Genomic DNA, 14,886 nt, shown 5'->3' on the forward strand with positions numbered 1-14,886 from the left:
CTTCTTAGAGCCCAGTAATTTCTACTCCCATGTCTACTAAGTATCCGAAAGATAAAACATTATCTATCGAACTAGTTAACGTATAGTATTCTTGAATTAAACAACCTAAAATAAGTTAGAAATTTCCTAATTGTTAAAATCTGAAATAATTTTTCAAATTACAACATTCGAACAACATACATTTACAGATCTTAAAATATTTTTTAGAATATAATCTAAAATTAATTTTCTTTCATATTAGTTAATGCAAAAATTCATCTTTTTATCTAGATTGCTCTTTACCTGTGCAGTAATTTGGAACTGTACACCTTTTTTCTACCATCACTATTGTTACATAATGGTCGCAGCTGTTTATCCTCAACAAGAGATTGCATAAACGCCACTATAATATTTTAACAATTTTTTTTATAAAATTTATTTTTCAATACACACTAAACTTTTTTTTTTGTTTTCTTAAAATTATATAAAATCTTTCTTTCATCTGCTAAAGTCACGCATATATAGTTAAAAGTTTGTCGTTAAAATATAATTTTCCATATTTTTTACATTTCTCATCATGGAGGTTGCGGAAGAAAACATAGGGCTATATAAAGTAATATCCAATCTTTTGTGAATTCTTTAGACATCAACATGTGCAATTAATTTTAATTCTTATGTAAGGATATTTCAATGTGGCTGGAGGTTGATGTTGCAAAGTCCAAGACTAGCGTGGAAAGTTCTTACTAATTTTGGAGAATTATGATTTTCAATTTCTTAGAGAGATTTAGAGTAGGATGTTGTGCTCTGTTGGACCCTGGCAAGCTAGTCTCATGGATTGGTCGTTAAAGTCGTTTGAGAATTAAAAAAATTGAAAGAATAAAATATAAATTGCAAGAGAAATTAGAAAAGTGTAAAAAAGTGGAGATTGGCTGTTCAAATTCTTCTAACCGGGAATATGAACATCATCAATTCAGGCTAAAGCGGTTAATGGTCTGTTAATAATAATAAAAAAACTATCGGTATCCGAAACGACTAAATAATAATAAATAAAAGTTGTTTATGAAGTCAGGATATTAAATTTAAGACAGGTTTCTTAAATTTTTGTATTAAAATAAAAATAATAATAGAAAAGGTATTAAAATAATACTATAATTTGAAATTTACTTAAAGAAAATATGGTACATGAAAGCGCGCTATAAAACCTTAGAATTAGGAATAATGTAAATAGTTCGGGTTTTACGCATGAAGTTCAGTAGCAGAGTCACATACTGAAAAGTTGGGTATAGCCATGGAGAACGAGAGTAAGAAGGGCAAAGAAAGCAGTGCGAGCGGTCAACGTCGTGTGGGTTTACTATACGATGGGAGGATGGGCAAACACTACGCGCCGAACGAGACGAACCACGTCGAGAATCCTAATCGCATTAGGTCAATTTGGAACAGACTCGAAAGTGCCGGCGTTCCTCAACGGTAACGCATGCTCGTTGCTTAGGGTTTCGATAAATCTTTGTCTGTTATCTTTAATCTTGGTTATTTTGTTTATCATATCGCAGATGCGTGCTTCTAGAGGCCAAGAAAGCTGAAGACAGACATGTTCAGTTAGTGCATTCCCACCATCATGTAAATCTTATTAAAAACATTAGCTCCAAGGCATTCAAATCGCGGAGGTCTCAGATTGCTTCCAAATTGAACTCCATATATTTTAATGAAGGTTCATCTGAAGCTGCGTTCCTTGCTGTTGGCTCTGCCATAGAGGTGATGCTTTCGACGATTCCTTCTTTATACAAAGAATTTAGTGTTTTTCATTCAATGTTAGTTTTTCTTATATATCCTAGAAGGAATTCACTTACTGTTATTGACTATATTTATCTCTGGCAGAGATTTCTTCAGTTAGATTGTTACAGCTTGACAGCTGTCTCTATATTTTGTCTCCTTGTTTTGGTGAAAATTACTGTTTTTGTCTAGTGACGGGGTGGGCATAGGTTATAGTTGCAAAGACGCCTCTATAATGCTAATATGTTACTTGATAAGTCAAAACTAATCTAATATATTTTGCAAGTAGGTTGTTGAAAAGGTGGCAAGTGGGGAATTGGATTCAGCTGTTGCCATTGTGAGGCCCCCAGGTCATCATGCAGAACATAATGAAGCTATGGGATTTTGTCTCTTCAATAATGTGGCGGTTGCTGCAAGATATCTCTTAGAGGAAAGAGTGAGTTACATTACACTACTGCCAATGCCAATTTTACTAAGAATTTCACCTTTAATTTTTTGTGTGCAACAGCCTGATTTAGGTGTGAAGAAAATATTAATTGTTGATTGGGATGTCCATCACGGAAATGGTACTCAAAAAATGTTCTGGAATGACTCTCAAGTTTTATTCTTTTCCGTTCACAGGTGTGTTAATTATTTTCACATATTTTCTGGTCAGTTTTACTGGTCGGTGATTTTGTAGTTTTTTATTAGTACTTCTGTGAAGGTAAAAATTTGTTGCTCATGGTTGTGTTAGCTTATGTAATGGGCTTGACTGCTAGATCATTTCCCTTTCTTTTACTATTTTTTGGACCTCTGAGGAGGACTTTTGCTTTAAGCACTTCAGATAAACTTTGTATCAATTTCATAGTTGATCCTCAATCAACTAAACTTTTCTATTCATACAGGCATGAGTTTGGGACTTTTTATCCTGCTAATCACGACGGATTTTATACTAAGGTCGGAGAAGAAGAAGGTGCAGGATATAATATAAATGTCCCCTGGGAGAATGGGAAATGTGGTGATGCAGATTACTTTGCAGTGTGGGACCACATCTTGCTTCCTGTTGCCAAAGAATTTAATCCAGACATAATTATAGTTTCTGCTGGATTTGATGCAGGTATGTTAATGTAATGTTTGGGTTTTTCTGTTATCTGTGTGGGAGGAGAGGTATCACTTGTTCTTCCCATGGCTTTGGAGCATTGCTAGCTAGCATTTGTACTTGAAGTCTACTTTACCTGTTTTGCAAGAAGGAAGTGGATTTGGTTCAGTTGATATGTTAATTTATTATTTTTAACTGTAACAAGTAATAATTATTCACTTCTTTGTCACAGCTGTTGGTGACCCTCTTGGAGGATGTCGTGTCACAGCAGCTGGTTATTCTGTTCTGTTGGAGAAGGTTACTTTAAGATTGAATTTTAGTATTGCTTCCTTCGTACTGTTTATTCTAATGCTAGTATGTTACTTGATATGCTATATTTGAAGAAAAGGTAGTTATTAGCAAAGCTGAATTTAATATGTAGGCTTATAAGAATGACTATTGATTAATTTCTTTTCCGTCTCAGCATACTATTTTTAATTATGCTACCTTTTGTTTTTAATATTTTGATATCACTTCTCACTAATTTTAAATTTTGAAAAAATATACAAGTTCAATATGCTGTTTCCTGTATTAGTAACAGAACCTTTTTCCTTTATTTCAGTTGATGAATTTTGCTGAAGGTAGGATTGTACTGATTTTAGAAGGGGGATATAATCTTGATTCCATTGCAAAATCAATGCATGCTTGCTTGGAAGTTTTGCTAACTGGCAAGTCTGTTACCGAATCCTTAAAGGCCTATCCATTTCAGTCTACATGGCATGTGATTCAAGCGGTAAGAACCTGTTATACTGATGTTATGTCCTTTCCCTCTTAGGGATATAAAATTAACTTATTTTTCTCTCTCCTTGGCAGAGAGAGGGTGTGAGGTTATCTATTTCTTTCCTACTATACACATGGCATTTATGCTACTTGAGATGTGCATGAAATTCCATAATTTAGTGCTAAAGTGGCATGCATATTTTGCAGGTTCGCGAGATGTTAAGTCCATTTTGGCCTACACTTGCATCTAAACTACCACCAGAGTTAGTCTCACAAATAGGCCCCCCTCCGGTAATGTAGTTTCCATTACTGTTTTTCATGGAGTTGTCGTGTGGGAATTGAGCTGAATGCTCAACTAATTATCCCCAGTGGTTCACAAAAATAATCAGATGATTTGGGTCGAAAAAGGGACTTCGATGTTCTACTAATGGGTTGGGTCCCCTTTATTTTGAGCTCCTTTTGTTTTGTTTTCATAAAAATATGTTTAGGTACATTTTAGAAAAAAAAATATTTAAGAATCCGCTGAAAATTGAAAAAAAAAAAATAAAGATTTTTCAGTGTTTTTTCAATAAAAATGAAAACATGGTGGCAATGTTACAATTATTGCAAGGTCTGGTTTTATTTTCAAATCTTCCATTTTGTACATCTTTCTTGTGTTCATTTCTGTCTACCTATCTTGTTATCATTCCTTTTTATCGGCAAGTACTCATTAAATATTTTTGCTGTTCTTTTTCCTTTGCAAGCATACTCTAATTTCAAGTTCGGACTCTGAAGATGAGGATGATAAGGGTGTACGAAGTTCAGAAAATCATGGAGAACTTATTGAGGATATCTTGAAACCACTTTCCAATCTGAAAGTTGATGCTGGTAACCTTGATCCCCTGATGTTTTTTTTATAATTGGAGAAACATCTCTAAAGTATTGATGTTTTTCTTTTTTCAAAATATAATGTTAACTCCTTAAGTTTGGCCATTGATGCGTTTCATTAGACTTCTAGATTTTGGTCCTCCGAAGTTTGTTTGGATCCACTGGAGTTGATGCAATTCATTGGCAAAAGGATGGTACATGACCTTCATGTATTCATTACTTGACAAGTTATGCACTTTATGCAGATGAGGAGATTCATGTTTCTAGTACTTGGCGATCGGCATTGTCAAATGTTTATATATGGTATGCCTCGTATGGATCAAATATGTGGAAAACAAGATTTAATTGCTACCTAGAAGGTGGACAGGTAACACAACATTCAAGTGATATTGCTCTTTTTTTATATAGGGATTGAAACTCGGTTACAATATCCCCAATTTTATGAAAGTTAAAAAGTATCGCTACTGTCAAATTATAAGTTATTCTTTTTCGTTAGCTTTTTGCCATTTTTTTCATAATGCTCTCAAACATTTGTCAAGGGAAGGGTAGATTAGTCGTGGAATTTTTCTTTGATTTTAAATATATTATACTTTATTGCAGGCGATTGCATTTTTACGATAGAGTGAACTTCTGTTATCTGACAATATTAAATGTCATGCTTTCTGGCTATAGGTTGTTCAATATATGTATTGATTATTCAGTTTATGAGGAATTCGAAACCTTTTCATTTTTTACTTTCGTACTTTCTTTTTCTTTAGCTTTATTTCTTTTGTTGTCTGTTATATCACTTTTTGAAGAATTCAGGACTGATTTTCAGGTGGATGGTATGGTGAAGCAGTGTTCTGGTTCAGTTGACAGAACTTTGCCAAAGGAGATCATGCGGAAGACTTTCCCTTGTGATATATTCTTTGGTCGTGATTCGTCGCATTCATGGGGACTGGGAGGCGTTGCATTTCTTAATCCTGAAAAAAAGTTTGAAGGCAAGACCTACATGTGCTTGTACAAAATTTCGTAAGTAAATAGTTCAAATTTGCTTCTATTTGCGCAGATAGTATGTCCCTTTCAAAGTTTTCCTGTTAGAGCGTGACATTGTTGAATCATTTATTGGGGGGCTTTCTTATGTAGCCAATGGAAGCGTTGACTTTAGATTTTCGTCCACATTTGTTACAGGCTAGAGCAGTTCAATGATATTTTATTTCAGGAGAACATTTTAAGCCTTGATGCGGCCTCTCCTTTATTTGATATAACTACCTTGAATGCTATCTCTGACAAGGAGTTCAACTCCCTGGAGGTTGTCAAGGTATGTATCCCTTGTTCCGACTCAATTTTCTGATAATAATTAATGCATTTTTTTTTATTTTGTTTAATTCCAGCGTCTGCTCATTACCTTTTTTTCTTAATGTTGTGCAGGATGCTTGGTATGGCAATGTTGTCTACTTAGGAAAGGAGCAGGATATTCCTGTGATTACCATGACGTGAGTAACATTATAATTTGTATTTGTGCATTTGGGTAACATAATTGTTGGTCATTGTCATGACATTTATGTTACTTTATCCAGGTCTTCGTTTCTTGATATTGAACGTTTCAAATCTGGGAAGCTACCATTACATGCCCCTAATAAGGCGTATGCCAACTCCTTAATTAAAGGGTTGGTAGAGGGAGAACAACTTTCGGAGCAGGAAGCCATTGCTTATATAGAAGGTGCTGCTAAATCGTTATAATAGGCGCGTCGTTTACTTTAGGTGTAAAATCTGCTAGTACAACTTGTACAGAAAAAGTATTCCCTTAGAGATCATTCATCCCCCACATTACAGTGCTTGAAAAGTTTGCATTTTATCGTATTTTCGTTCGTGAACTACAGTTTTATTTGCAACTATGATGGTGCCTGCATTGCATGTATATTTGTTATTATATAGTGTTTTTTGTTTTAGCCATATTCTATAGATTAAATCTCCGACCCTAGCTAAAGCAAAGTTATAGATTATCTGCCACCGTCCATGAGGGAACTCGATGGTGTGTTTGTCTCGACTGCCACAACAAGGTGGTGGCGAAAATGATTCCATCTCTATAGATTATCTGCCACTCCTTCTGCCAAGAAACAGAAGATTGGTATGCTGGCATTGATAGAGCGCGAAGTGATCGGGGCTCGTTCTGCCCCTCCTTTGAAGGGGTCCATAAGTGGTGGTCGAAGTGGTGGCCTTATCATCTGGTGATACTTCTGAAGAGCATGAGGGGAAAGGTTGTGTGTCTGAGCCTGGGGTCAACGAGGCGTTAAGGGGTCGACCGTTCAGGTGAGTACATCAGCTATTGGTCCGTCTACTATGCCTTCCCCCAACGTGGGCCCCTTCCCTGGCTTTACTTGCCAAGGTTCGAGTTTTCGCCTAGAGCACCCCATGACGCCGGGTGTAGAGTCGTTGTGGCATTTAGACATGCGGGGGAGTGATATAGAGTGCAAGCACCTACCCAACCCCTGTGACCGTCAGATGATCAACAACGTAGGCATGGTGGAGATGCTTGATTTGAGCTTGGTGATGTTGGCACGGGTGTTTGCGATTATAGTGTCGCGAAGGAGTACGCGAAGGAGCATCCCAAGTGGATGGCCCAGCTGGATGCAAAAGAGGAGAGGGTTCGACAAGAGGTCGAGCTAGCTGTTGCAAACCAAAAACTGAAAGAGAAAGACACTCAGTTGGACAAGCTGGCGGTGGAGGCGACCATGTTGGCAAACATTCTTAGGCGTTGTAGGCTGAGGTGGTGGGATTGAAGGCTGCCAATGAGGTGCTGGCCAAGCAGGTGGCAAGCAAGGACGTCAAGTTGGATGCGCGTGCCACCAACAGAGAAGAGCAACTTGGAGATGGATCTAGGCAAGGCCAAGGTGGCCTCCGAGTTGTTGACTGCAAGAATTGGCGACCTTGAGGTTGATGTGAAACGCTTGCAGGCAAAAACCACAACTCTGGTGGAGGGAGGGCTGGAGGCCTACGTTGCTGGGTTTTAGAAGGCCAAGGGGCAGGTTGCCCTCTTTATGCCTAATCTTGATATGGGGAAATTTGATGTGGACAAAGAGGTGGTGGATGGAGCCCTGATGGTTGAAGTGGCCGTGGAGGAGCCTGTTGAAACTGTGTGGAAAATGGTAGAGCTCGACGTGGATGTCTAAGTGGCCTTTGTGATTGCTGAAGTGACCCTGCCAATTTTGAAAATATGAAATTGGTTATTTTGGTTGATATCTGTTATCACTGTATTTTATGTCTTAGGAGGGGTTAGTACCTCGTTGGGACGAGCTCTCATTATTAGATTGTACATGCACTGAATGGATCGTCTAAAGGACAAGCTCTCAGTATTAGGTTATAAATATTTTTTAGTATCTATACTAAACGATTTTGACGCAACAATCCGTTTTGTTGGAAGAGCCGTCAACAGTAAGGGACCATCACGCGAGTGATTCCCTTTTGATCAGGAGCTCAATGAGGAAGTCAACTAGGAACTATGATTTTATTGGGTCCCTACTTTTGTAGGTCAATCCAAATTCAGAGAGTTCAACGGACAATGTTGTCATGCGGCCAACCAGCTCAAGTTTCTACAAGTTCTGTTTAGTAGGTGTGCGGTGGGTGCCAAATGGCAAGTTGGCTTTTTAGCTCTCGTCGAGGAACTACTATTGATCTTGTTTCTTTTGCTTTTTAGTAAACTCTTTTTCGCCTTTATGCCTTGTCCCCTTTTCCAATAGTGTTTATTTGTATTTATAGAGGGGTTGACATGAACTATGCGCACGAGGCGTCGAGGTAGGCTTTTGCTCCCCCTCTTGCACTCCCTCTTCAGTTAGTTAATGACTCGGACGTGAACCAGACACGAGTTGAGCTTCCTACGATAAGGAAAAAGGCCGGCCCAAGAAGGTTGGCCTTGAAGCCCAAACCCGAGCACGTTGGATACTGTGTTCCCTAGCCCGCTTCCTCGTCCAACAACCGTTTACTTAGTTAGAGCTTGGCCCACGAGTACTTCCAGGATTTTGTAGTGATCGTTGTCGCAACCGAGATCTTGACAGGACGATGAATTAAAAATAAAATTTGTAAAAACAAAGTTTGAAGTCGCCACAATAGTTTATTTTGAAAAACTAAGGAAAAACAAAAAAAGATAAAATTAGGTTTGCGAAAAACCAGATTTTGGGTTCGGAAGTCGGTTATGCGTGAGGAAGCTATTAACACTCCACAACACCCATCCTAAGACATTACCTTTCATTAAACATGCAAAAAGATGTGGTTTTCAAAATATTTAATTTTCCTCAAAAATAGCAATAAATGAATGTACACAAAAACAAATAATTTTTTGATTTTTTTGGACCCGACGAGGATTAATCATCACTCCTACGTATCTCCATGTGAACAGAGAATCATGGTTACATAGTTTTTTATGAAAAACTATTTGAGAAACTTTTTTATTTGATTTTTGTTTCTAATTTTGAAAACTTTTTTTAATGTTTATTTTTTGAAATTTGGAAATAGGTGTCATGTGACGTGAGCGGTCAAATAGACACTAGAAATTAAACAAAGAAACATTTTTTATTTTAGTTTTTTATATATTTTCTGAAGAAAAAGAATTTTGAAAATTGGTGTTAAACAAACACCAAAGAAACGAGGAAAACTATTTTTTGTTATGATTTTTAGAATAAGATAAAAAAAGAAGCTCAAAAGTAAGTGAAAAAAATGTATAATATTAAAACAAAATATAGTGAAAATTTGGGAATGAATAAATGAAAAAATTTGCCACTAACATACCTTTTAAACTTTTCCGTTCCTCCTCTTTTTTATCAATCTCTTTTGTTCCCTACATTATAACTATCTTCTCTCCTTATTTTTCCTACTTCCTCTAGTAAGAATTTTGCTCTTCTCCCCCAAAAGAGATAGAAAGGAGGTGTGACTATGTGAGTGGTATTGACAAAAAAAAGAGGAAGTGTAAAGAATATTTTTGTTCCTCATGACAAAGTGCGTATCTATATTCACACATTGCAATATCAATGTTATCTGCTTTAATTGTAATGAACAATATAAGGAAGTAATTGATTATGATAGCAGCACATTATGAGATCAAATTGCAGTCAATCAGAGTACAAAATCAAATTAAGACTGGTAATATTGATTCTAATCATTAACAAATCAGAGCACAAAATCAATCTCAATTAGTAATATTGATTCTTATCATTTGAAGAGATATTGCTTCTAATGATTAGAATCATATCACTAATTCCTCTATCAGGAACAAAGAACAAAGGGTATAAAATATTTGAGTTGTTGGACTCATGAAGATGAGTGTGATAATTAATAACAAATTGGGTTCTTCCTTCTTCCTTTTTTTTTCATCTTTTTTTTTTCTAAAATTAAAGTTTGAAAAATCTTTAAAGAAAATTTGGTTTTATATTTTTTTTTTTAAAATAAATTTATTCACCCGGACGAAATTGGGTATTGACAATTGTGTTGCTCTCCGTGGAAGGTACAATAACCATTCCCAGGGATATCTACTTAAGTGCATGTAAACTTGGTTTCATGCCAATTTATTAATTGATTAAATTACTCTTTTGGTCTCTCTATTTGTCAAGCAATATATGGTGTTAAAGTCTAACGTCACGTGTCAATTTATGCTTTTTTGAACTTTTTAATTTCTTTTAATTTATTTTTTATTTTTTGAATTTTTACACGTGTTACTTCACAGTTGTCTCAAGTGTTAAAATGACTCAATTTGATTTCTATATTTGTTTTTAGTTTCAATTTAATCTCAATTTTTGTAAACATGAAGCAATATTATCTCTTCTTAAATTGACTTTCAATTTAATTTTTTTATAAATCTTATGATAATATTCTTAATAAAATATTTTTATTAAGAATTAAAAAAAAACAAAAATTGATACAAAACTTTAACACCATCTAATCAAACTAACAGTAAAAATTAAATTGAATATTTTAAAAAAAAATGAGAACCAAATTAATATTAATTGACAAATAATAATTTAACTTTATTAATTTTACCACTTTACAAAATATTTGATGTGACAATGCTTAAAATAATTGACCATAGACACTTAGATTGCATTATCTCTAAAGTGCATAATTAGATCAACCTGATAGAAGTGTTTACAAGAGATTGTTAGGTGGATTCAATATTCGTTGAGCCTGGTGAATATTTTAAAAGATTAAAAAGATCATCTATAATCATTCAAGAATTTCTTACACTCTAATTCGTTTAAACACTTCTCAGCTCTAGACATGAAACTATAAAAATTAACGTAGTAAGGGATCCAGCAAATTAGTGCAAAGACCTCTATATCCATGTCTCTCTCAACTAAACAAATAACAGAATGCATTCTGCCGAAGGATTACACAAAAATTCTTATATTAAGAATTAAAGAATGGACCAGTATTTTTTGCTGGTCAATATCTCGAACTGGAATAATACTCGGGAAAGCGCTTGAATTGAATAACTTCAACTGCAGTTTCCTTTATCGACCTCTTATTATGGTCGCATGCCCAGAATCGCCAAGATGTTTATGTAATTTATTTCTGCGTAGCAAATCAAACGAAGTTATGCAACAGTTTAGTATGATGTAGCAAGATTTATTATTAGAACAATATGAAATTTGATTTTGATAACTAAGAGAGGCATAAAGTTAGTTACCTTGAGTCAAACTCCTCTCCACACGCATCACAAGTATTACCAACGTTTTTCGATGTCACCTTATTCAAGAAACAAAATCACAATCAGTTAGGAGCACAAAAAGCAGATTGTCAAACTATAACACAGAATAAAGATGACAAAAATTGGAAAACTAAATAACCCAGATTGTCATGTCAACAAATTACGTCAGGTATTGCTCGCTAATCGATCAGAAGATGGCTAAGTGGTGTCTGGTCCTTTTAAAAGCTCTGTTTTTGGTTGAAAGAAAAGAAGGGACAGGGAGCACTATGTAGTAGTGGAGGTGAATGAAGGGAAGCAGAGATAAAAAAAATTCCTTATCATAGTTAGAGCTTAGAATAGTCAAATAAAACTAAAGAATTTAAGATAATTTAGTCTAATTAATGTAAAACCCAATCTAACATTCAAATCTCCTCCATTTTGGGGGAAGTCAAAGTTGAACGAGGAGGGAATTTGGCCCCCGCTACTCCATTTCCCAGCATTCTACTGTATTTAGGTAACTAACGACTAATATATCCCGCATAACCACAATTTAAAATCAGGTTAATTCAACTTTTAAAATACCCTAAACATAACGCAGAACCCATATTGCAGGTGCATATATTCATTTAAAGACAAATTAACAATTCTAAACAATTCACGTAAAGATATGATAGGAGATAAAATAAAAACATTCTCAATAATACATCAATAATCTAAATATTCGTGTATAAGATTCTTATATAATAAGTTTAAGAATTTTTAAATTATGTTGAAATTATTTCAATGACTTATGAGGCAAGAATAACAGTCCAGGTATACTCCGAAGTTCTTACCTTGGCTTTTCTTCCTTTGGATGAAATTTTGGCTTTGATTTTTGTGTCCTTGCCAGCTCCCTTTGTATCAGCAGGTTGGTTTGAAATCTTATTACCTCTACTAACCTGCTGCTCATTTCCTATAATGTTATCCCCATTTTCCACAAAATGTTGGGAACAAGACTCCTCTGCACGAGAATTATCATTTCCATTACCGTTTATATTCTCATCATTGCAACTGCCAGCATTCCCCTGAGATTCTTCCCAATTTTCCCTACCCTTCTCTTTCTTAGCTCTACGTTTCTTTCTTGTGCTCTTCCGGTTGCTGTATTCCATAGGGCCAAATTCATCCTCCTCAGTTTCAATTTGAGATTGAGCTATTGCAGCCTTGGATTTGTGGGTTGAAGCTCGTGGCTTTCTGTTCTTGTGGCCAGCCACCATTGCTTCAAGAACACCATTTTCATCGTTATCATCATCTTCATTGCCACTATCATCAAGATTAACCGACCCGTTGGAATCTTCCCCCTCCTTCACATGCGAAGCATCGTAAAACTCATCACCACCACCATCATCATCATCATCCGATTCACCCCCGTTTTTAATTACCCCCTCTTCAACATTAAGACCATCCCGAATCCTCGCCTCCAAATCACCAACACCATGACCACCATCACCATCCACTCCAACCCCATCTTCCTCACTTCCCAGTCCCTCCTTTCCTTCTTCCAAATCCTCCTCATCACCAATGGAATCCCTGAACTCCGCAACCCTCTCCTTATGCTTCTTGGACTGCTCATGGTTTTTCCACTGCTTTTCACTCTTAAACTTCTTCCCACACAGCACACAATAAAACTCCTTATCATTCTTCTTCTCCTCCTCACCCTCCTCAACCCATTCCTCCACCACCTCCTCCTCCTCAACCTTAGCCCAATCAGGCTCCTCATACGCCATGGCCCTCTCCTTCTTCTCCTTCTCCAACCTCTTTTTTTTCTCTCTCTCCTCTTCCTTCTTCCTCTCCATCTCCACACTCTTCTTCACCCTCATATCAATCACCCTCTTATCCCTCTTCTTCACAAAATCCCCCAACCTCCTCACAGTATCATTATACTCCTTTTTCGCCTTCCTCCTCGCCTTATTATTCTCCTCTTCCATAAGCCGCCGCGACTTCCGGTTCGGCCCTGCCATAGCGTCATACTCATCCGCCCAACAAAAGTCCATCACAGTACAAAACCCTAACCAGTATCCATAAAACGCAGTGACCTGAGCGTAGGGGCTATCCAAGTTCCCCATTACAGGAGCCTGTCGAACCGCATCAACTCCAAGCCCCATTTTCCGCGCGAAATTGATCTCGTTAGCGTGGATTTTATCGAAAACATCAGAATAAACTTTATAGAAGCCCTTTCCGGTGTCAGAGTAGCCGGAATAGACGGTGTTGGAGAAGAAGGAGAAGAGGTCCGGGACGACCGATTTGGAGAGGGAATTGGGGTCGGAGAAGAGGATTTGAGAACGGTGGGAATCGTACCAAGCGCGTTCCTTGGGATCGGAAAGAACTTCGTATGCGTGTTGGAGTTCCTGGAACTGCGCAGTGGCTTCTTCCTGGGAGAGACCCGATTTTATGAGCTTGTCTGGGTGGCGCTGAAGGGCGAGGCGGCGGTAGGAGGAGCGGATCTCCTCGGGAGAACTATCTTGCGAGAGATCGAGCACTTCGTAGTGGCATCGCTTCGTCAGCGACGACGAAGACGCCATTGATGCTTGCTAGGGTTCCGGTCTTGTGTATTCAGGTAAAACCAATAAAACACACCAAATCTTCTATACAAAAGGAACAAGTGCATCTATATATATACATGTTTACACACTGCATTTGTGGATTTCTAATGTCATCATTTTAGTTTAATTATTTTAGTTTAAATTTTAAAGATATGATTCATATCTTATCTTATAATACAATTTTCTTTTATGCGTGACTATATTATTTATTTGTCGCTTTGTTTTGCATCCTTAAAATTTACAACAAATAAATCTTTTTTAAATATGCAAGTTATATTGTGAGTGTAATTTGTAGTGACATTTCTTTAAAGATAAAGTTGTATTTAAATTATGATATTATGTGTATCTATCTTTATTGAAGAATAACACCTAAAAATATTCTTATTAGTAAAAGTATTCTAATCTTTATATAACTTTTTTATTTATTTTAATTTACACTTTTGATCTTCTTTTATCTAAATAATTAGATGTGATCTATATGTTATAAGAATATTGAATATATGATATACTGTTTCTAAAAAATATCTAATATTTCCCATGAATCCTATCCCATTAACGTTGGGAGTATTGGAAGAAAGGTTACATCAAATATATTGTTTTAAAAATTTATAGTATCAAATTGAATATTATAAAAATAACCAAATCAAATCAAATCATTTAAAATAAAAATCTGAAAATATAATTTAATATATTATTTATTACTTTTCTTTATCTAACTAATTTAATATTTACTTTAATAATTTGTGTTATCCGGGTATATTCGAGTTTTTTATATCTTCGTAGTATTTTAATTTTACATACATCTTCTTCCTTTGTTTTTTTTGTTTTTTTGTTTTAGTTTTTTACATATTTTTCTATTTCAAATACTTAGTTACTCCTTCTAACTTCATTCATTGTTTCAAGAAACTTTTTGGAGAGGGGGAGTATAAGTGAGAAAAAATATATTAAATAATTAATTAGTTATTTTTTAGTTTCTTAAATTTGAAACCATTTTCTTAGCCTATAATTAAAGAAAAAAAGTCCACCAATGACGATAGGTCGACAAGAGTACATTTTTATGCGACCAATTTACAATACTTTATTATATTTTATTGAGTAATTAAATTTGCATGTTATTATTAAAAATAGTTGTAATTTGATAGCAGATGAAAAAAGTTGTCTTTATTTAAAGAAAGTCATCTTATCCTAGCTAAAATGAT

The 14,886-nt window shown here is 35.7% G+C and overlaps 2 protein-coding genes across 2 annotated transcripts; one reads left to right on the forward strand and one right to left on the reverse strand.

Moving 5' to 3' along the window:
• The first annotated feature begins 1,177 nt into the window (after positions 1-1,177).
• LOC114178250 (histone deacetylase 5-like) lies at positions 1,178-6,393 on the forward strand. The gene is made up of 14 exons (XM_028064056.1): positions 1,178-1,446; positions 1,530-1,731; positions 2,039-2,185; positions 2,258-2,370; positions 2,634-2,845; positions 3,060-3,124; positions 3,429-3,599; positions 3,794-3,877; positions 4,330-4,453; positions 4,699-4,820; positions 5,271-5,464; positions 5,624-5,753; positions 5,864-5,928; positions 6,013-6,393. Exons 1-14 carry the CDS (start codon positions 1,268-1,270, stop codon positions 6,173-6,175), a joined length of 1,971 nt encoding a protein of 656 aa, XP_027919857.1. The 5' UTR covers positions 1,178-1,267; the 3' UTR covers positions 6,176-6,393.
• Positions 6,394-10,614: 4,221 nt separating this feature from the next.
• LOC114178357 (DNAJ protein JJJ1 homolog) lies at positions 10,615-13,743 on the reverse strand. Its single transcript, XM_028064200.1, has 3 exons — positions 11,942-13,743; positions 11,109-11,167; positions 10,615-10,993 (listed from the first exon to the last, which is right to left on the reverse strand). The coding sequence occupies exons 1-3, from the start codon at positions 13,664-13,666 to the stop codon at positions 10,933-10,935; spliced, it is 1,845 nt and encodes a 614-aa protein (XP_027920001.1). The 5' UTR covers positions 13,667-13,743; the 3' UTR covers positions 10,615-10,932.
• Between the last annotated feature and the right edge of the window lie 1,143 nt (positions 13,744-14,886).

The sequence above is a fragment of the Vigna unguiculata genome, chromosome 3 (assembly GCF_004118075.2).
Source record: "Vigna unguiculata cultivar IT97K-499-35 chromosome 3, ASM411807v1, whole genome shotgun sequence".
Lineage (NCBI taxonomy): Eukaryota > Viridiplantae > Streptophyta > Magnoliopsida > Fabales > Fabaceae > Vigna > Vigna unguiculata.

What these genes read in the sequence shown, in the direction of transcription:
- LOC114178250 (XM_028064056.1), top strand. Translation starts at nt 1,268, where the DNA reads ATGGAGAACGAGAGTAAGAAGGGCAAAGAAAGCAGTGCGAGCGGTCAA. An exon ending in ATTCTGTTCTGTTGGAGAAG is followed by an intron (nt 3,125 to 3,428) that starts GTTACTTTAAGA and finishes CCTTTATTTCAG; the next exon opens with TTGATGAATTTTGCTGAAGG. An exon ending in ACTCCCTGGAGGTTGTCAAG is followed by an intron (nt 5,754 to 5,863) that starts GTATGTATCCCT and finishes AATGTTGTGCAG; the next exon opens with GATGCTTGGTATGGCAATGT.
- LOC114178357 (XM_028064200.1), bottom strand. Translation starts at nt 13,666, where the DNA reads ATGGCGTCTTCGTCGTCGCTGACGAAGCGATGCCACTACGAAGTGCTC. An exon ending in CCAAAGGAAGAAAAGCCAAG is followed by an intron (nt 11,168 to 11,941) that starts GTAAGAACTTCG and finishes TTCTTGAATAAG; the next exon opens with GTGACATCGAAAAACGTTGG. An exon ending in GGAGAGGAGTTTGACTCAAG is followed by an intron (nt 10,994 to 11,108) that starts GTAACTAACTTT and finishes TTTGCTACGCAG; the next exon opens with AAATAAATTACATAAACATC.